The sequence below is a fragment of the Dinoponera quadriceps genome, unplaced genomic scaffold, assembly GCF_001313825.1.
Source record: "Dinoponera quadriceps isolate SergipeBrazil2010 unplaced genomic scaffold, ASM131382v1 scaffold2600, whole genome shotgun sequence".
Taxonomy (NCBI): Eukaryota; Metazoa; Arthropoda; class Insecta; order Hymenoptera; family Formicidae; genus Dinoponera; species Dinoponera quadriceps.
Window position 1 is genome coordinate 1545089 of NW_014556795.1, and position 24319 is coordinate 1569407.

Genomic DNA, 24319 nt, shown 5'->3' on the forward strand with positions numbered 1-24319 from the left:
CCTGTGTCACCTTTCGACCGTGCGCGAGGAGAAATTGGAGGAGAGCCCGGGGAGAGAGCGGCTTATCCTTCGAGATACGCGTGGCCCAGATATTTTCGGGGAAAAACAGAGACCGATGTGTGGAAAGCGACCACGTCGCCGATCGTGGGCTTAATCGGCGCCCGATCGACGGCACGAGGATGTTTTGATAAAGAAAGCGGGAGATTGCCGCCGCCGCGCCATCGACGGCGTTCCCAATTTCGTAACCGCTTTGATTGTTATTGAACAAAGTTCGACGGCGTCTCGAAGGGGGGGGGGGGCGAACGCTCCGGGAGAACGGGAAGACGACGACAAGGCGTCTTACGTACCGCGAATTTCGGAGTCATATGCGAATATTTCGATTAATGTTCAACGTGTATCGAGGGGGGAAAATGGCCGCTCGACTCGCGCCACGACCCCTAAGCGACGTGAAATTCTCGCGGTCCGCGTTCCCCGGATGGTAATATCTCGCTGAAATACTCTCGGAAATTAGTCCCACTTCACTGACATGTCGCAGCTTTCAACTTCCATTCGGTGAATTTCGGTGACGCTTAATATCTCAAAAGCGTCTTCGCTACTCTTCAGAATTACACATTGATACTCATGATATTTCGCGGGATCACGGTGAAAATCGTGATCGGTCACGGAAATTATTTATCGTCGTAATATTTCGGTAATTTTCCAGCAACTTCTCGCTTTCATCTCACCGGGTTCGTCGGTGCTCGAATACAAGGGAAATCCAACTGGAAGTCGCGGTTGACATTGAACGGAACGACGATGAGAACGGGGAAAAATCGATCCTGCGAGGAATTGAGATTTCCAGCGTGATATTTCCATCGGGGCGCTTTATAAAAGAGAGAAGGAAATCAAAAGCAACCGGGCAAGCCGTGTTTCCTCGTGTTACGTGCGACTCCGAGCGATCTCCGAGCTGTTCCTCCTCCTCAAAGCCGTCTCCGTGTTTACAACGACACTCGCGGCAACGCGTTACAAATTACCGCGCGCGCCGCGTTCGTCGCCGAGCCGTTGCGCGAGACCCTGCGAGCGCGTTACCCGCGCATTCAAGTCCCCGTGAATATCAGCGGACGTTAAAGCGCGCGCCTTACCGACCCGTGGCGAGTATCGACGCGGAGTATCGCCGAGGACGATGATTTCATTCAGTCGACGCAGCTCGAAAGCTCCGCTTGCTCGGCCGGTACGACAGGCTTTCCGGCGGCAGGGGGGGATCCCCGCTTCCTCGGTGGGGCTTCCCACGCGCGCGCTGCACGCGAGCCCCACCAGGTAACGAGCGGCACGAGTTGCCCCGCCCGGCAACTTCTCAAGGTCCAAATAGAAGAAGAAAGAAGAACGTGAGCGCGTAAGCGCGCAACGTAATCCGGCCGGTCGTCCGGTACGACCCTGAACTTCAGCCGTTGTGTTTACTCGCGTTACCAGCAACAGCAGCAGCAACGGCAGCTGCAACGGCTGGCGCACCTGCGCAGCAATGATTCCCTTATTTAGCGATTTCTTCGCGATCACGCCGATTCGCATTACGCATGCGAACGAGCGAACGCCGCGACTCTCACCCGTAAGCGAAGGACTCCCTCCTTCTTTTTTTAGATCTTTCAGATCGCTTCAAATCGCGCTCCTCTCTCTCTCTCTCTCTCTCTCTCTTCGCGGATGATAATTCTCGCCCGCCCCGCCGGCACCCCAGTAAGCAAGAAATCAACACAGCGCTGTTACAACGATCGTTTCGTAACACGTGACGTTTTCAAATACGCAGTTCTTAATGTTGCACGCAATGCCATTGTTAACAATGATCACTTGACGCAAAGATCATCAAATGAATATTTACAATATGATGTTAATATTCAAGAATGTGATTTATGTAATCAAGGTTACATTGTAACGGTTTGGAAAGGTTGGTAAAATGTGATGTGAAAATGTTTGTAAAATCCGGCGTAAAATCAATGTTTCGGAAGATCGAGCGAACGTTTCCCGCTTACTGGGACGTCTGTCCGCTCGCGGCGGCGCAACGCGGCGCTCGCGTCTCGCAAAAGGCCCGTTGCGAAATGAACGTCCCTCTGTCTGCCTTATCACGCGCGACTCGTCCGGCGAAGGGAAGGAAGGGACGATGTTCCGGGCCGCCGGGTTCTCCTTTCATCCCTTTGCGGCTTGATCTCGTCGCTTCCGGTCCGCAGATCGGCGAACGATTCGCGCGCGTACGGCGCGACGTTTGACGCGGCGGATCCATCTCGCTCGCGAGGCGATTTCAGCGAAATGATTGTCTTATGCAAGCGCGGAGCGAGCGGATGCAAATTTTTCCAGTTGCGCAACGCGCGCTACGCCGGCGTCTAATGCGCCGGGAATTCGTTCTTAGGTGACGTTCCGCGAAAACCGGGCGCACGGAACGAAGGAGCGCTCGTGATCGCGAGTAAACACTCCGATACTCCGTCGGCGAATTTTCACTCGGATTAAGTAGACTCGACCGGGATCGAGTGAATCTTTTTACCCGGACGGATTTACTTCGGAAAGTACGAAGGATAAGGTAAATGTCGCTCGATTCAAGGAGAAATTCGCCGACGAGTATCGGAGTAATTATTTACTTGGATCCACTTTTTCGGTCCGGGTGTACGAGAAGGCGCGAACGAGGAGCGAAGTGCGAATTTTTTTCTTGTTTTATTGAAAGACAAAAGCAAACCGGTGGTATTCAAAATTCAATATTTGCTTGATCCGGGTAAAATGGTTACTCCAGTGTTCCTTGGCGAATGCTAGAAGTAGAAGTATAATTGACCGTGGACAGTATACGATATTTTCTTCGTGTACGTATCCAGCAAACGTCACTAACATTAATGTAACATCAATGTCATAATTTCCCACTCAACGGTGTAAGTGCAATACAAAGCGTGTGTTATGTAACAATTGCATTGTTAAGCGAGAAATCAGCACATTGATATTATATTACTCTTAGTTGGGTGGATTTATTTTTCGAAAGTATTTATTGAAAAATCGAAGTTTAAAACCGCTGAGTTTCTTCGATGGAAAAGAAGTATCGCATAATCCTGGTGAATAAAATGCAGAACACCATTTTACACTTATATTCGGTAATTTATATGTAAATTAAAACACACACATAAATATCGATAAAAATATCGCACGATTGAAGAGACTGAGGAAACAAGTAGTCGCTAAGCTCATTTGATTCTAGCACTTTGATTCTGCAGGTACAATTTGGAGAATGTTTGCGCCGTAATGAATCCGAGCGGAAAGTTTCGTGCCGATTTCCTCGTGAGATGGCTTATCGAAGAAAGCTCGCGCGCGTTTAGACGCAAATATATCGCATATATTCGCCGTTCGCTCGACATATACTCACCTTACCAGTGAGTAAAAAACGGCGATTCAACTGGCGAATGAAATGTATGCGTACTTAACGTCGAAGTCGGAGAGCCGGTCGCGCTACTTTCGATGATTTATCATTCCACGATGGTATTAGCACCTTTTTCGTGACTCTTACCCAAGGTCTTCCCTTTCGAATTCGATCGGGCTATCCGTCCCAAGGTCACGGCAGCGAGCGTGAGATGCTCTTAAATCACGCCACAGCGTCAACTACTTTGCTGTTATGGGATCTGATTGAACATTTATATGTGTAACCGGCGATACGATTAATCGTTTATGATACACACGATGTTTGCGCATCGCCCTAATGCCAATTAAGCCGGAAACTGTACTGCAAATATTAATAAATATGACGGTACAGAAGACCGTCCATTAATGCTGTCCCACTTACTTCCCCGGCCGCATTATTAGACTCACCTGAATTTTTTACAATTCATTCACTTCCGAGGACCAGCTTTACGCAATACGGCTCATCTACCGATCGAATTGTGTCAAGGAACCGTTGCTCTATAAAAGGTATTTTTTATGACGTCATTTCACTTAGCTGTTACGATGACCTTGAACAAGTATGAATCCGCGTTAATTGCATTGCCGATAATAACGAGAACGGACGTGAGTTTTGTGCCAATTGAAATTTCGTTTTACCTTCGCTTATCCGCGACTCGAAACTCGAAGTTCCTCGCTTGACTAACGGGAAAATAAATTTCTGCGCGAGAAATATGAATATCGCTTGCAAAAATGATGGGTAAAACGAGCGATTTGACATCTCGGAAGATTGCAGAGGTGAAAGTGCTGAATCGACACCGAAAATTATTCCAATCGAGTAAAGAAAATGCGTCTAATAATACAGCCGGGAACTGTAGGCATAATTACATCGGAAATCTTCAATTAGGTCTATCGTTTTTGAATATTCATGCGACATAATTGTTAATTATTCTGCGAGCCGGCAACGATGCCGTTTCTCCGGAACGGTGCACGATGCCCGAATATTCGGCGATTACACGGCCAATTGGAAATTTCCGATCCGTCACGGTGCTTAGGAAATGAGACAGCATTAATGGAGCCTTCTGTACTTCATATCGTGTGTCGTTGCCTCGTTCGGACTTATCGCAAAGAAAGAAAACTTGGAGTAATCGTTAGGATATTTTCAGTCTTATAACGTTCGATTATACGTTCGTACGAACGGGGAGGGGGGGACACATTTGACATTGCGGAACTTGTCGATGCTTACGGCATTGGTTTCATAATATTGATTATACTTCAGCTCCTTGAGAATATAACGTGAAACCGGACTTTCTCTCTCTCGGCTCCCCTTGAGAAACCGAAGGAATGCTCGATCAGCCGTTAATTCTCGATTCTCAGCCGTGGCCGCGTTAAACTGTTGCGAATCTTAGACACGGATCAATGGAATATTTCTTGCTTATATACGTACGTATTGTGCCGATCGAATACTTTTTAACGATCCCCATTTACGAGTTACCGTGCTGTGTAACCGTACCAATGTTGTTCCCGAGATGAGAGTTAATCAGAGGAGAATTACATTCAATTGGCCGACAGGATGTTTCCCCGACAGCCGGTGTGATTAGCGGGATCGTCAATAATGCCGGACGTTCATCAATCATTTGCCTTTTGAACCTCGGCTGCAAAATTCCTGCCGAATTTTAGACTTGTTTTATTGTAAATACCGAGAGAAGAGAAAAATCGAAGAAAAGCGGAGACGGGATTACTTATTGCGCCGCCGATCAACTCGTGAAAATGTCACGTGCGAAGCGATTTAATTTACGCTTAAAGGCACAAGACATATCTTTTTTTTTTTACAAAACTTCTGCCTCATTATTTGTACGAAATGAAGGGACTGTAATTTCCTGAGGTTTGCACTTGCGTAGGTAAATTTTGAAGGATAGCCGATTTGGAATTAAAGACATTAGTCGAAGTAAATGCGTGTTTAGGCTGTCTAACTGGATAATTGACATAGCGCGCCGTTAAACACGGCTCGACACGGTCAGCCGAGAGCTGCGTAGATGTAAGAGAGAAACGTGAGAAACATGATCTTGTGACACGTCAGTCTCTTCCGTCGTTTCTAAGACAGCCGAGACACGAAAGGAGGAAATTAGTGTAACGAAGCTGTCTTCGCATCACGCAAGGCGACGAACGACCATTTGTTGGGTTAAGGACGCGGGATACACTGTTTTACTACATAATTTTGCTCATAACCGCATGCCCCATTTTCTTCTCTTTACTATAATAAATTTGCGGCCGTCCGTCAATTCACCGCAAAGGTACAAGATGCGCCTACGGGGTGTGCGAGGGTCACACTGCACACGTGTGTGTAATTTTCGTTTGCGAATTTTCCCACCGATTTGTCCGCAAAATTTCAAGAAAATTATAAACACCGTTTATCGTTACATTCCTTCGTATCTGTTTCGCTGCTTCTTATTTCTTCCCTCAACGATGCGTCCTGAGCCACACGGAGAGAGCAAATTTTGCTGGAACAGCGAATGTTTGTGAATATAGTGACAGCGAAAAGGGATTTGTTTGGGCAGCAAAAAATTCGTTCGGACGGCGGAAAGATTTGTTGAGAGTATTAATTGCTATTTGCCGGATATATAGACAATTAATACGCCTAACAGATCCCTCCTGCTGTCCAAGCAAATTTTTCGCTGTCCGAGCAGATTCCTTTTTTGCTATATCGGCAAACATTCGCTGCTCCAGCAAAATTTGCCTCCTCCGTGCGCGGGACTTGGATTGTTCGACGAATGAAAAATGCGATTACTCTTCCGAATTCTTCTTTCAGACGATGTATACTGACGGTCTCTTGACACTCCACTATGGGAAACATCCAGCGACCTTGGCCGCAGAGGTCGGGGCCTGGTACAGCGGGGATCGTCACGTGGACGTGACCCTAGCATGCGACGATGGGTCCGTTGTGAAGGCCCATCGCGTCGTTTTGGCAGCAGCCAGTCCTCTCTTAGCTAGTCTACTTCGGAATCCTGCCCTGGACCACGTGGTTCATTTGTCCGGCGTCCGAAAGACTCAGTTGAATCACCTGTTGGAGTTTCTGTACAACGGGGAGGCACTGATACCGGTACTACTTTACGACGTAGACCTTAAAGAATACGCGGCGGTTTTCGCAGGTTGAATTACTCGGAAAGGGCATAAAATATATTCGTCTGTAGTCCCGTAATCTCGAACTCGGAAAATACCTCGGATGACCGAAATGTTGGATAAAATCTTGATACAACCAAAAATTCCCTTTCTTCAGTCGACAGAGCTCATACCGTTGAAAGAACTCTTCGAGCTTCTTCAAATCAAGTCGGAGCTGTCCGAGTCGAATCAGCCTCAAACCTCTAATAGCTCCGACCCGGAAAGGACACTAACTCCCCAGCCTTCTGAAGGCCAGGAAAGTTCCAGTTACGAATCACAATATGACAGCAGGTTGGTGGCATAAGAAATCGAGAAATGAAAAGCTCGGTGATGATAGATTAGACGTTAGAGATTAGGCTCGAGTTGTCGAGACTTTTGGTTCTTCGTGTACAAAGTCAGACTGCTTAGATCATCGGGCAATCGTCGGGAAAGTCATAACACGGAACTCATATAATGCCATAAGTAAAGTAAAGAGACATTTTTCCTTATCCACGCGCAAATATAATTATTTACTGTTGACATTCAATATTATTGCAAGCCCAAACGCGAACGCCTTATCCGAACTCTCTTTAGCTCAGCACAGGAGCGTCACATGCAAAATGCAAAGATTAGTAACGTAGAGATCAACAGCTAAAAGTCCCGAAAAGTCAGGATCCGCCGACCGTGATAGAGCTAACACATCGCTGGATAACCGTTATTAGTTAGCGAGGAAGCCCAACGGCAAACTCGAGGATTTATTAGATCGTAAACTTTTAGACAGTCCAATAATCCCGCGGACTGTTGCTCGGTTCTCATCAAGACGGAGGACTGCGAAGAGGAGCCGGAAGTGGACGTGGAAGGTATGGGTAGCGACGCTACCGATAACAGGGAAAGTAACATAGAACCGCCTAGAAGAAGGGATAGCTCCGATCCTGTTAATCTGAGCCTGAATTCCGGCGCTTCTACCACGAGTGAGAGCTCGCACGACATAGTGCACAGGTGAGAAACTGAGGAGAAGTGCTTAATTCAAGTCGATAATTACTCCAATACTCCTTAGCAAATTTTCGGGCCAAGCAATATTCACTCGATTCGAGTTAAATATCTCTCAAATCACCCGAGCGAAATATTTACTCGATCCACCGGGACACGTTTACTTTAATCCAAGTAGAAATCTGTGAAGGAATATTGGAGGGATTATTTACTTGAATCTGGCACTTTGATCGGTGTGTAATAAAATTCGCGTTGTGCAATTATAATGATCGCAAAATGAGTGTATGCGGTGTAGTAATCTCGCGATGCTTTGCATCCGCGAGGATTACGATTGGGAAAGGATCTTCAGAGTGGCTCGCTTGCAGGTCGGAGAAGCAGTTACTCGAAAGGCGAGAATCTCTCGAGGAGGTTGAAGAAAGGAGAAGACAGCTGGCGGCACGGCTCGCGTTAGGTTTAGAGCCTGGGAAGCCGCAGGCCGAAGAACTACCAATCCCACCTGCGGAGGCGTACGTGGTGACGCCTCATCGGAAGCGAAGGCCGGGATTCCACAACGCTCCCGCGCAAAACCCCGCATTCGTACCCTTTAATCCCGGATTCGAAACGCCGAGGAGACTGCAAGCGCCACATCCCTTGAGTGTTTCGGCACCACCGTACCTGGTAACCTACATTCGATGATCAATTCATATTTCCACACACACACACACACACACGCACAATAAATATCCTCAACACTTGCACAATGTCCAAAATCGGGATATAAGACGTCTTTAAGTTCCTTTTCGTCTCCCATTCACGTATCACCGTCCCGTTTCCCGGCAGTCCCTATGGAGGCATTTCGTTTCCCTGAAAATCTCGAGATCATCTGCTCACCGGAGTAGAGAGCATCGCGTTATTTATCGATCCGTCTCTCTCCTCGTTAACCCATAAGCCGTGTTATTGGTGGTTGCAGCAGGATAGGTCAGTGACACCTCCAGGAGCGTCGCATCGGCCGCCGAGCGCCGATCCAGCGTCAGCGGCTGCCCTCGAGCCACCCTGGGGCGCTTGGACTCTACCACCCAGCAGAGCCCCGCCGCCGCCGGCCACGGAAGACCCGCCGAAGTCGACTCCCGTCCGAGATTACCGGTGCAACTATTGCGGCAAGCAGTTCGGCATGTCGTGGAACCTCAAGACTCACCTGAGAGTGCACACGGGCGAGAAGCCGTTCGCGTGTCGAATTTGCGTCGCTATGTTTAAGCAGAAGGCGCACCTGCTGAAGCACCTTTGCTCGGTTCACAGGAGTCGGATATCCGCGCCGGATAACACCTTCACGTGCTGTTTCTGCTCGTTGAGCTTCGACAGTCTGCAGGAACTCATCAGGCATCTGTCCGGGCCGCATAACAACATGCTGCTCAGCAAGAATCTACATATACGCGACTAGCGACAGGATCAAAGGCCGGCCGGTGCTGAGGAGTACCCCGCGAGCGCGATGTGACGGGTCCCCGGGCGGGATTTCACCAAGTCCCCGGATGACCGTCGATCGGATCGTGCTCGGGATACTCGGACCTTCTATTCGGACCACTCTGAAAGAGTCTCTTATATATGGAATCAGTGGGAGATTACGGAACCTCTTTCTCCGACGAGGGTTTCGCAATGTACGAATGAGTCCGTACCCGACACGGAGATTTGTATTTCCAATTCGCATTCTATCGCTGAACCACCGATGAAGTGATATTTTCTAAAGACACGTTTGTTGGAATTTATTTATAGAAGAGATACGTATAAAAACGAAAATAAAGAAATTTATACTCGGCTCGGAGAGAAAGAAAACAAACAACTTCGGAACGCATTCGGTATCTTATCGTATAACGCGTGCGTTCTGGCTGTAGTCACTTCTGCGGTTCACCTTCCGTAAGTTGTTGGAATTTCTCTACGGTATTCTCGTCACATCGGTCCGCATAACGAACAATGTGTGCCTTTACTGCGAAGGAAGTACAGCGAGTTTCTGCGAGCGAGGAACACCCGATTCTCCGGCTTACACGCGGTTATTCCGAAGTCGATCCCGTCTGAATGCGGTCCGAAGGAGATTTACAATTCGTCTCGGACGTTCGTCTGATCGAGCGAATGCCGCCTTTACGCGAACCGTACGAGCGAAAGTTGCAAGAAGCACACACACGCGAGGCACACGACGAGGTTGCCGGTGGTCTTACGAAGGAATGTGCGTTCTTTCTCAATCGCTAGATTTTCATCAGTGCACACGCAATCCCGAAATCAGGGGGAAAACGCACGAGCGTGCACCGGGGGTGGCACGTCGGAGGCTTCCCGTTGGGTTTCTTCGGGGATAAACTTCGGCGAACAGCACCGGAGATCGCGGCCTTTGCTTGGAAAATAACAACGTCCGGGGGTGGATCTGGAAACACACGGAAATCCTCACGAAATCTTCCACCGTCGCGGTCGTCGTTCGCCGACGACTTCGCCGGGAGTGTTTTTTTAATCACACAAACAAACGGTAGCGATCGTTAAGAAGCGCTTTTTGATCGATGCCCGACGTGGAAAGAAAAAGCCGCAAGCTGTGACGAGCTAAGTGCGCGATCGTCGGGCGTAATCTTGGAATAGTACAAGGAGGACAATGAACGTACGGAGAGTCAATTATCGTCACGCGTCCCGACGGCGACGATTTCTCTCTCTTTTCGTTTGCGTTTTGTTTGTTGTTATTTTATTTTAATCGCGACACGTGGCGACATCCGGCGAGACGTCCCGTTTACCTCAGCGCGTACGACTAATCTCACACACACACACAGACACACGCACACACACACACACACACATACACACATATATGCACGCACAACTGTAAATAATGTTAAATAGGAGAGAAGAAATCGCGAAGCGAACGGATTAGAATTTATTTATTTCACGCTATTGCAAAGGGACCAACCGACTTTCCACCGATTTTCTGTCTTAGGTAGATCTTAGGTGTCCTGCCCTCCAATCGCCTCTACGAACTAACTGCTCGCCACAGCGAGAGCCGAACGTTTCGATCGCGGAACAGCATGGAAGTATTCGATCGGGACGCTGAAATGAAGAAGAGTTATCTCGAAACGCTAAACACACACACACACACACACACATACACACACGACGGAAGAGAGCATTATCGGTGCGCTTAGACGATTTTATAAATTGTTGATTGCGACTTGTTGTCTAGTAAATGTCAACGTTGTTAATGTTCTATTTTGTAAAATTCCGTCTTCCATCCCTCCTCCCCTCACACACACACACACATGCACACACACGACGCCACGTCCTCTTCTTTCTCCGTCATCCAGCCGTCCCGACATACTCCCATTCTCGGTACACCCTTCGATATAACTCAGCGACTCGAGTGCCTTGTCAAAATGGGTCCAAATTGGTCGATTGGGCAGTGATTTCATGTGTTCATAGGCTTAAGAGAACATAGGCGTTTAAGATGACGATACGAGAGAGCTCGCTTAGAAAACAAAAAAATGCGGAAGAATATCGATTAATTAATTCACGTTAGGAAGTCTTTAAGGATTTGTCTCCGATTCAATTTTCTCAAGTTTCGCTAAGGCTAAGTTAGGTTGTTGTATCTATAGTAGCTTTCTTTCCTTTAATTTCACTTTTGTTTGGCGCAGGACGTCATGTTCTATTTTCACTTCTAAATAGGCATTATGTTACCTAAGGTGCCTTGAATGACCTCGACCTCTTTTTTGCTCCTTAATTAATAGTATGAAAACCACCTCGACGACGCTCGAATGTTTAAGAAGGTAAAGAAGAAACGACGGGAGGGGTGGGGGAGGGGGGAGGGATTGGAATTCACGCACTTATCGACGAAATGTTTCGGGAGGGAACGGTTGCGAATGAGCAAAATGAGCGGGAGATTGTACAGAATTTAGAAAATGATATGTACGCTCCGGGGATGCGTTAGTCTCGTTACGTTCACACCAAAGACATTTTATACGAAAGGGAAGGAAAGGAGAGGAGGAAAAGAAAATCTGCGAAGTTGCGGAAAAGAAAATCTGCGGTTAATCGAGCGAACGATATGCAATTTTAATATTTTTCAACCAACACGTGCGACATTTCGCACGGTCCCCTTCATTCTCGTTACTAAGTTCTACACGGCGACTGTACTTCGAATTGTACTTCGAAGATATGACGATCTTAACGTATTACTTAACTATTATACCGATCGTATCGGGGAGAAATAAACGAAGGGAGGTAAGGTAAACGTTCGACGGTGTACATTAATTAGCTTAAATCTGTCGCGCGAATCTCGTGGAAAAAGAAAAAAAAAAATGTAAGTCGCGTAAGCAAAAGAAAGACGGTATACATTTTTTCAACGATTTGCTTTTCCGGTCTCGATGAACATCGTACATGCGTCAAATGAAGCGTGAAGGAAAATGAATGTTAAAACGACCAATCGGTGCTCTCTCTCTCTCTCTCTCTCTATCTCTATCTCTCTCTCTGTTATTCCCGCGTTACCGCTCGTCCTCGCGATCGCGATCACTCGGGGTGGAAAATAAAAATCGGGTTTGGAAGGTCTTCTCTCTTCTTCACTTTCTCCCGTTGCGTCGTTCGGAGTAACGCCGTGACGGGGAGGCGGACAGAAGAACGGAGCAGAAAGAGAGGTTGGAGGGATGGTGTGCGCTCTCGCAAAGCCAGGCAAAAACGGCCAGCACAAAACAATGAACGTAATGTGATACTAAATGATAATAAAGCTAAAGTAATTATTGTTTAGCGTGCGACGCCGCGGCGTTAATGGTACGAGCGCGACTCGTGGCTCTCGACGTGGCCAGGAAGAAGCTTGCAGCCGTGAGAAAGAAGAAGAAGAAGAGAAAAAAAGGAAGAGAAAACGGCAGGAAACCGGCGAAGAATGATTTTGCGAGTCGCCTAAGTAATTTAAGCGATCAGCTTTTGTCACCATTTTCCTCTGCCCTCCCAGCCCTCATCACACGCTCCCGACTCCAATCTCGTCTCTCCTCTTCTCGAGCCGTAAGCGCACTAGGATTACGCATTACAGATTAATCTATTGTTAATTAATTACGTTTAGCACATGCACGAGCACCCGGGTGTCCCTCTCGGGCGAGGAAAAAGAACAAAGATCTCGAATTTCGCTTTCGACCGGCCGAGCGGATCGCGAATGTGAAAGAAGACGATACACTCTCACTTTGGTACGATATTATTCGATGTCGTATTTTCGGGAGCTTCCTTGCATATCGGACGTAATTGAACATTAGCCGAATGACAATTTGGATCGAGAGGTTTTAACGTACGCGAAGAATAATAATCGGGGTAATTTTGCGGGTACAACGGAGGCGTTGATTTACTTTTTCCACGACCGCCGCCTCTCGTTGTGGGTTCCACGAAGATGGCGTCTTCTTTTTCTCACCTAGGCATCCGGGTGAAAACTTTGTAGATATTAAGCATCTTCCAAGCGGGGCGCGAGCTCCGCGCGCTTTCTTAGTGTTCATAGGTTTACGAGAAATAAATTAATTCAGTTGGAAACTGTGTACGAAGAGATAAACGGAAGCGAGCGCAGTCGACGAAATGTGTATTATCGATTTCCTTCTCTCACTCCCTCAGAAACTGTCATGGTTTATATAATTATACTTATATATATATATATATATATATACAGGGTGTCTCAGCATAAGGAGATCACCTGAATATCTCTTTTATTTTTAATGAAATGTATAAGAAATATATAAGAAATGTTTAAAGCACAATTTTTGAATGATTTTGACGGAGGAATATCGTGGAAGGAAATTTTTTTTCGATCAACTTTTTCGATTTTTTCAAGGTTTTCTAAGGTTTCCATATTTAGGCCTTCAAAATATTTAAGTTCTTATGCTGAAACACCTTATATATATATATGTATATATATATATATCGTTTTTAGGAGATCTTTAGAAATAAGCCATTTTTCTTTATACAAAGTCCGGCCTACTGTTTCCTGTGCACGGCCAGCTCATTCCTGTGCTCATTAGCTCATTCAGATTAATTAATTCCTCATTAACTATCGCGAATATCGCGAAACAGAATGGTACTTTTTCGTTCACCTCGATCCGTTCTACGCCCTCACGAGCTTTAACCGCGTTGATCTGTAACACCCTGTATATGCACAATTTTCTAAGAAAATTGCATTTTTCAATTTGAATACTTATAACCAGTCTTACCGATTTTCCGTAAGCTCTGGTTGCAGCGGAAGATAACAAACCGCCTTCAATTTATTCGCAAGACTTCCTTCCGAGATTTCTTCACGTGCAATAATCGGATTTCTGATGCACTTATTCGTAATACCGTGAAGTGAAATCGCAAGTATGCCGTCGGGTAACTTGGAGACGAAACTATAAATGTTCCACGGCCGTGAAGCTTCATTCCTCCCGCTTTAAAGCTGCAAAGTTACATTTCGTACGTCGCATTAACGACTCCTCTCTTTCTCAATAGAAAAACTTGAATCACGACCCGACAAAATATGCCGAGAGCAACGACGTGCCGCTACACGCACGTCCGGCCAGTTCGGCTTCCATCATCCCTGGGAACCAGGACGCGGGATCGAGAAGGCCGGACGACTCGCGGATCGGCTAATTGTCGTTCTCGCTAAACGCGTGTAGCGGTTCGCCGGGATCCCCAAAGAATTCCCGAAGAGAGGCGCACCGTCGTCGTCGGCTAACGGTCCGAAGACTTCGGTTTTGCACAAAGAAAAAAAGAAAGAAAGAAAGGAAGAAAAAAGGCACGAGACGTGACCCGTTACTAGTGGGCTACGTTCCAGCGGCAGACGGGTGTGTGCCGAGTCCGTGTGCGAGTCCGGCCGGTGCGAGACGGTGCCGATTGCATAATTACACATCGGACGGAGATAACACGAGTACCCCGCGCGCTTTGTTTGCCCGGAGAGGAACCTGCGCCGCGATCATAGTTGTCCCGCAACGTAAATACCGCGTATGGACCGAGGAGGCCGCTGGAATGACCGGCTCTATGAATGACCGCGGAAGAGGAGTGACACGCCGCGTCGCCTGGCGAGTCTCACGATTGACCGTCGCCCTGAGATGGAGAACTTCGCTCTGTGCGGGAATCCGCGATGCACGCGCACGCGAGAGAAGAAAAATGTCGCCGGAACGGCGGATTGTTTGTTAATGAACAGCGCGAAAAATCTGCTCGGACAGCAGAAAGATTCGTCGAGGGTTTTAATTGCTATTTGCTGGACGCATGGATAGAGCGGAGTAATTCGGTCGCGCCGACCGAATTTCATCGCAACGTTGACGTTTCGCTGCAAAATTATCCCCTCCGTGCGACAAATTGTCCCGTTGGGGAGACATAATCCTACCCTTTTCCTCTCCAATTATAATGAAATAAGTATAAGCGTGAAAAACTAATCGCGGATGAACAGACATGAAATTGGATCCGATGCAAGATACGTGGCGTACGGATGACTGAGGAATCAAATCAAAGGAATATAAATAGCTGACTGACACTTGACAATCAAACGCGAAACATAAACGCAAATAAGTGTAATTATGCCTGAATAAGTATAAGTAGTAAATACATAATGCAACGCGCGGCTCGACGCGCACAAAAGGCATCGAGTACGGGCTCTCGCGAGAGAGGCGCCGGCCCGGTCGCTTTCTCATAATCGTTCCTAATTAACGCGACGTGAACGACACGCACACACGCGCGCGAGAAATTAGAATTCACGCCCAATCCGTTAACTCCTCGCATTCGACTCGAGGGATCGCCGGCATTCCACGTAAGTAGTAGCCTCGCTCCGCCGGCGTCCCCGAAGGGATCGGCGTCTCCAATCTGGAAGTACCGTTTGTCCAGAAGTTGCATAATGGAGCCTTGCATTTCTGGTTCTTGCTCGTCGCGTCGTCGTCGTCTTTGGCGGACTCGCCAAGAGATTCGTAGGCGCATCATTGACCAATGGCCAGCAGGTGTGCACGGCCGGGTTTTCCGGCCACGGAGAGTACCGTAAGAGTACCAACACGTGGGTAACACAGGGGAAGGGGAGGGGGGTAAGACCGTCCGGTCAATGCCCCTGCTTAATATATATATAAGGTCGGAGCCTCGGCCGACACTCAAGGCAGATCGTCCTCAGACATGTTCGGGAAGACCGTCCTAGCACTCTCGGCCTTGGCCTGGGCCAGCGCGCAGATCCCTAATTTGGGCTTCTGCCCGGAATACGTGCCTATGGCGAACTTCGACATGAACAGGGTACGTATCGCTCTCTCGATTGGCCCATTACGGTTTCACCGCGTCGATCCGATCTTATTTTATCGCGTTTAATCACGCGCACTTACGCCGCTTGATACATTACGTTTCCCCTGGGGAGGAAAAAACCAATTACATACAAATACAGTCGAAGTATAAATGCTTCCCGGCTACTTGCGCTTCTGAGCACGTGATATCGATATTTAATTAAGTGACGTAACATTGTGTTTTTTCTTTTCGTATAGACATAGTTCTTCTTCTGATACATTACATTTCATTGACTTCCGAGGACCATCTTTATAATATTTATTTTTGTTTATTTGTGACTTGAAACTTCAAATTTCTCGCTTACTAACTCGAGAAAGTAAATTTTCGCGCGAAAAATATTAATATTGATCGCAAAAATTATGGACGGAACAAGCGATTTGACACCTCAGAAGGTTGCGGAGGTAAAAGCGCTGGTTGACACCAGAAATTATTCTAATCGAGTTAATATAAAATTAGCAGCTTTCCTCCTCCTCCTAACCTGTATTCCATTGAAGAATCAAACTGCGTCTAATAATATGGCCAGCGACTCTATATAATCATACATGTAACCACGCGTGTGAGCAAAATTCATATATGATTTTATATAATTCTATATTATCGTATACAATTATTTTCTCCCGGGTGATTGTCGCGACATCTGCGATTATCAAGCGGATGTAAAGTCGTATAAGTGATATGCTCTCATTATGATTACATAATTGTTCCGTCCGGTTATATATCGGTACCGGCGACATCACCGGCTATGTTCGAAAGGACAAAGCGACGATTAAAATAAACCCGTTCTCGATATTGCCGCAGTTCATGGGTACTTGGTACGAGGCCGAGAGATACTTCCAACTGAGCGAGGTGGTGTCCCGATGTGTCATGACGAATTACACCAAAGGCGCCGACGGGAAGTACCGTGTGAGCAATCAAGTGACGAATCGTTTGTGAGTACACGAGTAGCGTGTCTAATCCGTTCGATAAGTTCGTCCGAGAGGAGCTGACGGTTACACCGGCAGGGATACTCATTAATAATGCCTTCCGATCTTTAGCACCGGCATCAAGAGGATACTGGAGGGTGAAGTCAGGCCGGCGGCATCCAAAGCCGATGAGGGCAAACTCCATGTTAAGTACACCACAATCCCGCTGACCCCCGAAACCAAGTACTCGGTACTCGAGACGGACTACGACTCGTACGCCGTTCTCTGGAGCTGTCAAGGCATCGGGCCGGTCCACGCGCAAAATGCCTGGGTCATGACGAGGGAGCGAATACCGTCCGGCGAGGTGCTCCAAAAGGTAACCTCATCTTGAAGATAAATTAATAAATTGTTCTAACACACGCGATACGTACGTAACATTGATTTTGCTCGAAAGTTGAAATATTTCGGATTCGAATTATATTCGATTTTTTAAGTTTTGACAAGATTTTCATTAATCTATAATATACGCTCGAAAGTGACGGAAGAACTATTTAGTGACTATGTAACTTTGATTTTGTTCCCATTTGTGTGACATATTTATATCCATGTCACCGAGAGATGACGAACGTACGGATTCTATTATTGACAGGAATCATTCGAATATTACAAATTTGTACAGAACCATAGACGTCTTTATTACTGACTTGTGGCAGTTTACAGGCTGAGAACTCATATTTGTTTAATTATTTGCTGAATTTTGGAGGAGTAAGTTATTATCTTGATATTATTCTTTGATTTTATAACGAAGAAATTTTACAACTCGCATTTTTCTCTTTAAGCATAGGCATGTTTATATCATTTTATATCATAGTTATTTAGGTAGTCGGGAATGAAGACAAATAAATATCCCAGTACCGATTAGTGGCATGTATTAATTACAAGAAACACGGACTTTGTTGCTTTTTTTGCTTGCAAAATATTCCCAATCTTTCCTCGACTTTGACAGTACGATTTCAATTGCTTGAAGGTGAAGAATAGCTCCAAAAATTACCAAAAATATTATGTTAACGGCCAACTTCTAAGATATCGGCGAGTAACTGTTCGAAATGTCACGTCGTTAGCAATATGCTTATAATTATGATATTCCATCATATATTATTTTAATTTTATTCAAAACTTATTATTATCGATAATATATTTGGAGATATATGAAATTTTTTAAGTACATTTTTAGGATGAATGTGGAGATTGCTTGACTCAATAAATGCGATTGTCGCTACTTGGGACATTCACTTTAATCATCGAGCAAAACGCATTGAATAGTTTTTCGCTTCTCGTCGTCAGCAACGATCGCCCGGCTGTTTTTCTCAAACTAACCGGCATGATTCCTCCTCCGGTCGCAGGCTTACGGTGTCCTCGACAAGTACAAGATCTCGAAGACGTTCTTCGTGAAGACCGATCAGGCGGACTGCGCGAGCCTGGAGACGCCGCCGCCGAAGAAGCCGGCTGCTGAGAAGCCGGTTGCGGAGGAGCCGGCGGCGGATGAGGGAAACGTTAGCTCCAGATCGATCATTACCCTGGAGGACGTCGAGAACGAGACGAAGCTCCTGGCGGAGGTCGATACCTCGGATGAGAAGGCGACCTCCGACATCTCGGAGATAATCGCGCAGCCGCTCGCCGTGGAAACCGTTCCCGAGCGGATCCTGAAGATAGCCGAGGCGATCAAGGAGAGCGACGACGCCGGGGATAAGATGATCATCGTCGAAGTTAAAGAGGAGAAAGCCGTGGAGAGCGCGAAGGAGGAGGAGCGGAACGAGCAGGCGAAGGAGACGGAAAAGACTGCTTAGAGATATGTCGTATTCGGCGAACGTGTGGTCTCTTAACTGGCGCTTGCGAGGACATATCCATGGGGAGATTATCGACGTCTCAAGCGAGGTCCGCAGAGTTTAAAGCATAAGACTTAAGAAATTGACCAATCACAGTCGGATTATAGAAGAAAAATCAATTGTGATCGGTCAATTTTCTAAACGTTACCGCTCCAAATTCTTTATTAAACCCCGCTTTAGGCGTCTCTCGTAGCGCGGTTTCCGCATTTAGAGCCAGTCTCGCTTAAGTACCGCAGAGAAAAAGATTTCTTCAGATTTAGTGTTTCTATTTATTTGACATCTAAAATTCGTTTCATAGAAACAACATATACTTACGTATTAAATATTGTTTGTTTGAGTAAAAATTCTATCGATTCATTCAAGGAGACTCTATTATTCAGCAGGAACAACGCTGTTATTCGAAGTAATATCTCTTAATCAAATAAAATATCATCTGGTTACAATAAATATGTGAAACGGGACAAATAATTTCTTTATAAGGAAATTATCTTTCGCGTTTCGAACAAATTTTTTACTTAAGACAAAGATACATATTTCCGTCGAAAAGTCTAACGATCGTACTTATTAATTGAAGCATTAGTTTCTTTGGTGCATGCCAGCGATGAAATTTGTTTGGATGCAATAAAATCTATTAAATTCGAAGAGATCTTTTTCTCAGTGCTTAAAGTCATTATGAAGCCCCCACAGGCATGTCGTTGCTCGAGGATGTAAGATCAGCATGGCGCTTTGTTACATAGGCTTACGTAATGTAAAAAGAGAAAAACATGTAAAAAAACGAAGATGAATAAATTGTTATAGAAAAACTGTTTTAACGAAACTCAGTCGTTTTTCTTAATAAACCGCCTCGCTGCGTCAGTGGCGCGCGAGTAAATCTGATTTACCGGGCAGTTTGAAATGCAATTATTATAAAATAATAAACGCTCGGACGTGGATCGTCGACGTTTAATTAACAGAGATTTCATTCAGCCGTGTCCTCGTCCGCGTAAAAGCTTTAGTCGTCACGAATTATCGCACGGGAAACTCGTAGACTACATGAATATGTTATACGAGAGAAAAGTCGTTTTCTCGAGCTCTCGAAAGTCTTTTCCGTACCGTGACGTAAAGCCAGTAAATGTGTCACAGGACGACTTCTTTAATAAACAAATATAAGCGGGTCACGTAACGGTCGTATAATTTTTCTCGCTTTACGAGTAGCTTAATCTTTCTGACTCGATGATAAATAATAAGTACGTCGTTCTTTTAACTATTACTTAAATGTATGTAATCAATTGATTTGAAGTCAAGCGCAAATAATTATTCAATTTAAGCTCGAATGTAGAAGTCTGTTTTCATTATCGTTAAACGTAAAGTTCGTCAAATAGAAAGGGGCGAACTGTTGCTGAATAGCTTCGCATAAAATTTTTACTGCATCTTAAATATACAAAATAACTTGCGAGAAGCAGAATTTTAAATATTTGAATGCCCGAGTGTTTCCTTTAAAATTTATGACGTGAGAATATTTGACTTGAGAACCTGAATATTTATAACGAATATATAATATGCAATATAATACATGAATATGTAACCTTCGGAAATAATGCGAGGGAATATTTCCCGAGCGTTACTATTTTCCTTCGGTGCATTTTTAAATCGTCCCACTTATATCTCATTTAACAGAAAAAGTGATTGAGTTACTCGCAATTAATTCGTCTATTCATGGAGCGTATAGGTATTACATTCACGAGTATCCTCGAGTGATTACGAAACACAGGCATTGATGATGTTAATTGCGAACGTTTATTCACCTCATTAAAGCCGACACACGTTCTCAGCCACTTTTTATTTTGAATAAACCACATGCAACATTAACGAACTCATCATTTGTCAGACATTCGTTCCGTGCGACTGTTTATATTCAGCAACCTCGGCTTTTTATCGCCGATTATCGCGAGATCCACGCTGAACGCGATCGCACAATCGTCCGGAAGTGGTCCATCGTGCCCGATTTCGATTCACGTGCCGTCGGAACCGTCGATCATCTATTGGTCAATGGTAAATTCGAGAGACGGGTTTCTTGAACCCCGGGCGTACCGTTACTGACCCACTAACTGACAGAACTCTGCCAAACGCATCCAGTCAGCCTTCACGGGTCCGTCTCCGCGAACACGAAGCGAACGAAAGAGTAGGAAGCGCAGTCACCTGCGAACAGTTCGTCGCGTGAGAAGTTCTGACGGTGTCAACTCTTCCGGCAAATCGATATTCGGAGCGTATCTCTTCCCCGGATACACACGACACGATAGAGGCCACCAGGTGAGCGGTTAGATTAAAATTGCAGGGTCATTCATTGCATCCAATTTATCCGTCCCTTTTATCGCGCGTCCCGTCTATTCTCGATCGAGTTCTCGCTCGGTAAATCGGGCCGAATTGAATTACTTCGCCAAGAAGGAATAGAAAACGCGGAAAAATTAGAAATCGGATCGATCGTGTTGAAATAATTTCCAGGTTATCAGGGAGTCGTTGAATTGATCGCTCGCAATATTATTATCTCGTGTCGCACAGAGAAAAAGGTTTCTTCAGATTTAGTATTTCTACTTATTTGACTGAAATTTGTTTTGTAGAAACAACGTGTATTATTTGTTTGAGTGAAAATTGTCTCGTCTCATTCAAGAAAACTCTTTTGTTTACACAGAAACGAACGCTACTATTCGAAATAATATCCTTCATCCAAATACAATATTATTTGGTCGCAATAAAAGGAAACAAACATTTTCTTTGTAAGAAAATCATCGGTCGTTTCAAGCAAATTTTTTTATTTCAGATAAAGATACGTATTCGTTGAAAAGTCGTAATAATCGTACTTATTAATCGAAACATTCGTTGTTTTTTTGGAGCATGTCAGTGATAAAATTTGAAAAGATCTTTTTCTCAGCGCATAAAGAGAAACTCGACGTTAGAATGTCAAATTGCTCGTGCGATAGCTCGCACATGTCAAGACAACGCAGTAGTTAAAAAGAAAAAAAAATGAAACGTCACTACCGTTTTTTATTATGCGGCGATAATTGTGAGTGATCGGCTAAAAAAAGATTGCGCAAGGTTAACGATAAAAACCAATCCAACAGGTTAGCCGTTGTGCCAGTACGTGTCAGATATCCTCCATTATAGTTGCGTAATTTTAGATACCGTCATTCTAAGTGAGCGATAACGCGATATATAAAAGAATGCGCGCGCCGGCTTTCTTTATTTTCTCGCTGTGCAAAGTTCGCGCGAATAACGGTGCATTCTAAAGGCGCGGAAGCAGCGCGACGAAATATCATTCTCGAAGGATTGTCTGGTCTGAAAACCGACGGGACTCGAACTTTCCTTACGACGGAACTCGAGAAAATTGATATTATAATTATCCCTCATTGATTAACGTATAGACGAAATTTGAATAATTTTACCGTTCCTCCGCAGAAGACGAGATGTTGCGAATACTTGTGACCCTGGTCGTCGCGAGCGCAGCGATGGCCCAAGTGCCATTCTTAGGAATATGCCCGAATTTGGAAACGATGCCAAATTTCGAGATCGAGAGGGTGAGTATCGAGGCGATACAATCATACGAACAGTACGAAATATTCAATACGCCGTGTTATATATTATACAGCTACACTTGCAGCCATTTTTATCTCGACTGTGTGCTTATCTAATTTATTATACATAGCTTAGAAAGATATAGATTGAAAGGTTCTCAGAGGAGATAATAGTTACGATAATTAGTCTAAGAACGGATATTCTAACTTATAAATACATTTTATATACGATAATTAAGAAGACCTGAGTCGTAAAAAAATCAGTTTCGTACTAATTAATAATTTCATTAAATTTGATTTAATAATTCAATGAAAACTAACCGTAATATATTTATATATTTAAAATATAAAGGAATCAAAGAATATATTTATTTTATTGTATATTTCTTTAGTATTCGGGCAAATGGTACGAAGTCGAGAGGTACTTTGCATTGTTTGAGTTTGGTGGAAAATGCGTGACGGCTACTTACAATATGAGTGAAAACGGCTCGATAAAGATCCTCAACAAGCAGATCTCCGCGCTGTGAGTATAGTATGCGTTCGATAATTGTATTTAATTAATAGCGAATGCTAAATGAAAACGAGACGCCATCTCTGCCAGCAATGATTCATCTCGAAACTTTGTTCTCATCCTCAGAACCGGAGTCGCATCGAGTATTGAGGGCATTGCAAGGTTAATTGGCAGATCCGATGACCCGAAATTGACCGTCACTTTTCCATCCTTGCCGCTACCGATCGATGCACCTTATTGGGTCCTGGACTCGGACTACAAGTCGTACGCCGTAGTATGGAGCTGTACGAATCTTGGGGTGTTCAAGTGAGTTGATTTTGTGGAGAAACTTGGGAAAAAGAGGACAAGTATTAATTAATTGGAATTTCGAAGTTTTACAAAAGTTAAACGATATGGATCGCTGTCTATATTTTTATAAGCATAGCATATTAGTTATATTTTATTATGATAATAAACTATAATAGTAGATTATCGTACTATTGTTTTATTGTGGCACTAATTTTATTATGATACTAAATAAGTAAAGAGGACGATGGATAAAATGGGTTGATTTTGGCTGAAAAAGAAAGTCGTCGCTAACCGAATTACTATTAAAAGTGACTTATTTCGATCCTTTTGAAGCGAATCTTGACCACTTTTCCGCGGGTTCAGGTGGATAAAAATACTGCCATCGTACTCAGTGATCTAAGAAAAACCTAAGATTACATATATAATTTACGTTACATTTTCCACAATCGACCCATTTTACCCGTCGTCCTTTATTTCCCAGTAAGTTATTGGATCCTTTCCGAAACTTACGAACGGTATATTTCTCGCCTGCGGAACTCTTTTAAAGATAGAAGTTACTCAAGAAGCTGTGTGTCGCAATCTTCAAAATTACAATGCATTCTGTTCGCAGCATACGGAACGTGTGGATCCTGACGCGGGAACCAAAGCCGCCGATCGCAGTATTGGAGAAGGCGTACCAAGTTATCGATAAGAACAACATCAGTAGGGCGTACTTTATTCGCACGGATCAGAAAAATTGCCCAGATTCGTATTAAGGATGGTCTAAGACATCTCTCATGGAAACATATGTTCATATCGGGGAAAATGTGTATCTTTTGCGGTACGGTCTCGTATACGAGCCTCGCTGATTGGAACATCCGCAGGTTGCTACAACACGAGCGGCGGTTTCAATCGTGATTATGCAACCATTACGATTTCATAATCAACATCGAGTGTTCGAATTAACGTGACATGCATGCAAATATTTATCAATTAATATTGCATTCGAAGTGAAAACACGGCTACATATGCGAGCAACATGTAGCCGCAATGTTAAATATTTCAAGTTGTAGTTTGTCGTGACTGTGATTTTAGAAACGTGAAAATGCACGGGAAATTTTGATCGTCGTTTAGAGTGAAATTTTTCAGAGAAACCGTTCACACGCATACACACACACACACACACACACACACATCCGTGAGTAAAGTTCTAAGATAAAACCTCCAATATGTATGTATATTTATAACTTTTTGTGTTTCATTGGATATATTTGTATTGTGTATTTATTTTTTATATGTAAATTAGTCTTCGTCAATTTGCTTCGTTAATCGTACACTATATATATTTATTTATTTATTTATTACAAGTATTATAATTAAGACTGACACGATAATAACTTATTTGTGTTGACTTCTAAAATTAGCTTTGGAAATTTTGCGAATTATTTTAGT

General features: G+C 44.6%; 3 protein-coding genes across 7 annotated transcripts in view; all 3 read left to right on the plus strand.

Annotated features, from left to right (window-relative positions):
* LOC106748205 (transcription factor Ken 2) overlaps window positions 1-13048 on the plus strand; it is a 65167-nt gene extending 52119 nt beyond the window's left edge. For 2 of the 3 annotated variants that reach the window (XM_014626515.1, XM_014626517.1), the window contains exons 2-6: window positions 6185-6475; window positions 6653-6825; window positions 7291-7512; window positions 7869-8160; window positions 8453-13048. In XM_014626515.1, coding sequence (XP_014482001.1) covers window positions 6185-6475; window positions 6653-6825; window positions 7291-7512; window positions 7869-8160; window positions 8453-8920 — 1446 coding nt within the window. In that variant the 3' untranslated portion in view covers window positions 8921-13048. The remainder of the gene's footprint in view (window positions 1-6184; window positions 6476-6652; window positions 6826-7290; window positions 7513-7868; window positions 8161-8452) is intronic. The other variant, XM_014626516.1, reaches the window with a different exon arrangement.
* Window positions 13049-16220: 3172 nt separating this feature from the next.
* Window positions 16221-19315, plus strand: LOC106748207 (apolipoprotein D-like). 2 transcript variants are annotated; one of them, XM_014626518.1, is made up of 3 exons: window positions 16221-16682; window positions 16788-17031; window positions 18059-19315. In XM_014626518.1, the coding sequence occupies exons 1-3, from the start codon at window positions 16555-16557 to the stop codon at window positions 18500-18502; spliced, it is 816 nt and encodes a 271-aa protein (XP_014482004.1). In that variant the 5' UTR covers window positions 16221-16554; the 3' UTR covers window positions 18503-19315. The 2 variants fall into 2 exon arrangements, with proteins under 2 accessions (XP_014482004.1, XP_014482005.1); XM_014626519.1 differs by having other exon boundaries at window positions 16552-16654.
* Window positions 19316-20703: 1388 nt separating this feature from the next.
* On the plus strand, window positions 20704-23995 carry LOC106748164 (apolipoprotein D-like). Of its 2 annotated transcripts, none has more exons than XM_014626413.1 (5): window positions 20704-20830; window positions 21974-22092; window positions 22482-22612; window positions 22727-22906; window positions 23499-23995. In XM_014626413.1, exons 2-5 carry the CDS (start codon window positions 21982-21984, stop codon window positions 23641-23643), a joined length of 567 nt encoding a protein of 188 aa, XP_014481899.1. In that variant the 5' UTR covers window positions 20704-20830; window positions 21974-21981; the 3' UTR covers window positions 23644-23995. The 2 variants fall into 2 exon arrangements, with proteins under 2 accessions (XP_014481899.1, XP_014481900.1); XM_014626414.1 differs by lacking the exon at window positions 20704-20830 and adding an exon at window positions 21678-21851.
* Window positions 23996-24319: the final 324 nt, after the last annotated feature.

Excerpts from the sequence above, each read along its gene's own strand:
- LOC106748207 (XM_014626518.1), top strand. The coding sequence starts at position 16,555 with ATGGGTACTTGGTACGAGGCCGAGAGATACTTCCAACTGAGCGAGGTG. Across the intron at positions 16,683-16,787 it reads AATCAAGTGACGAATCGTTT|CACCGGCATCAAGAGGATAC; the intron begins GTGAGTACACGA and ends TCCGATCTTTAG. Across the intron at positions 17,032-18,058 it reads CCGGCGAGGTGCTCCAAAAG|GCTTACGGTGTCCTCGACAA; the intron begins GTAACCTCATCT and ends CTCCGGTCGCAG.
- LOC106748164 (XM_014626413.1), top strand. The coding sequence starts at position 21,982 with ATGTTGCGAATACTTGTGACCCTGGTCGTCGCGAGCGCAGCGATGGCC. Across the intron at positions 22,093-22,481 it reads CAAATTTCGAGATCGAGAGG|TATTCGGGCAAATGGTACGA; the intron begins GTGAGTATCGAG and ends ATATTTCTTTAG. Across the intron at positions 22,907-23,498 it reads ACGAATCTTGGGGTGTTCAA|CATACGGAACGTGTGGATCC; the intron begins GTGAGTTGATTT and ends TTCTGTTCGCAG.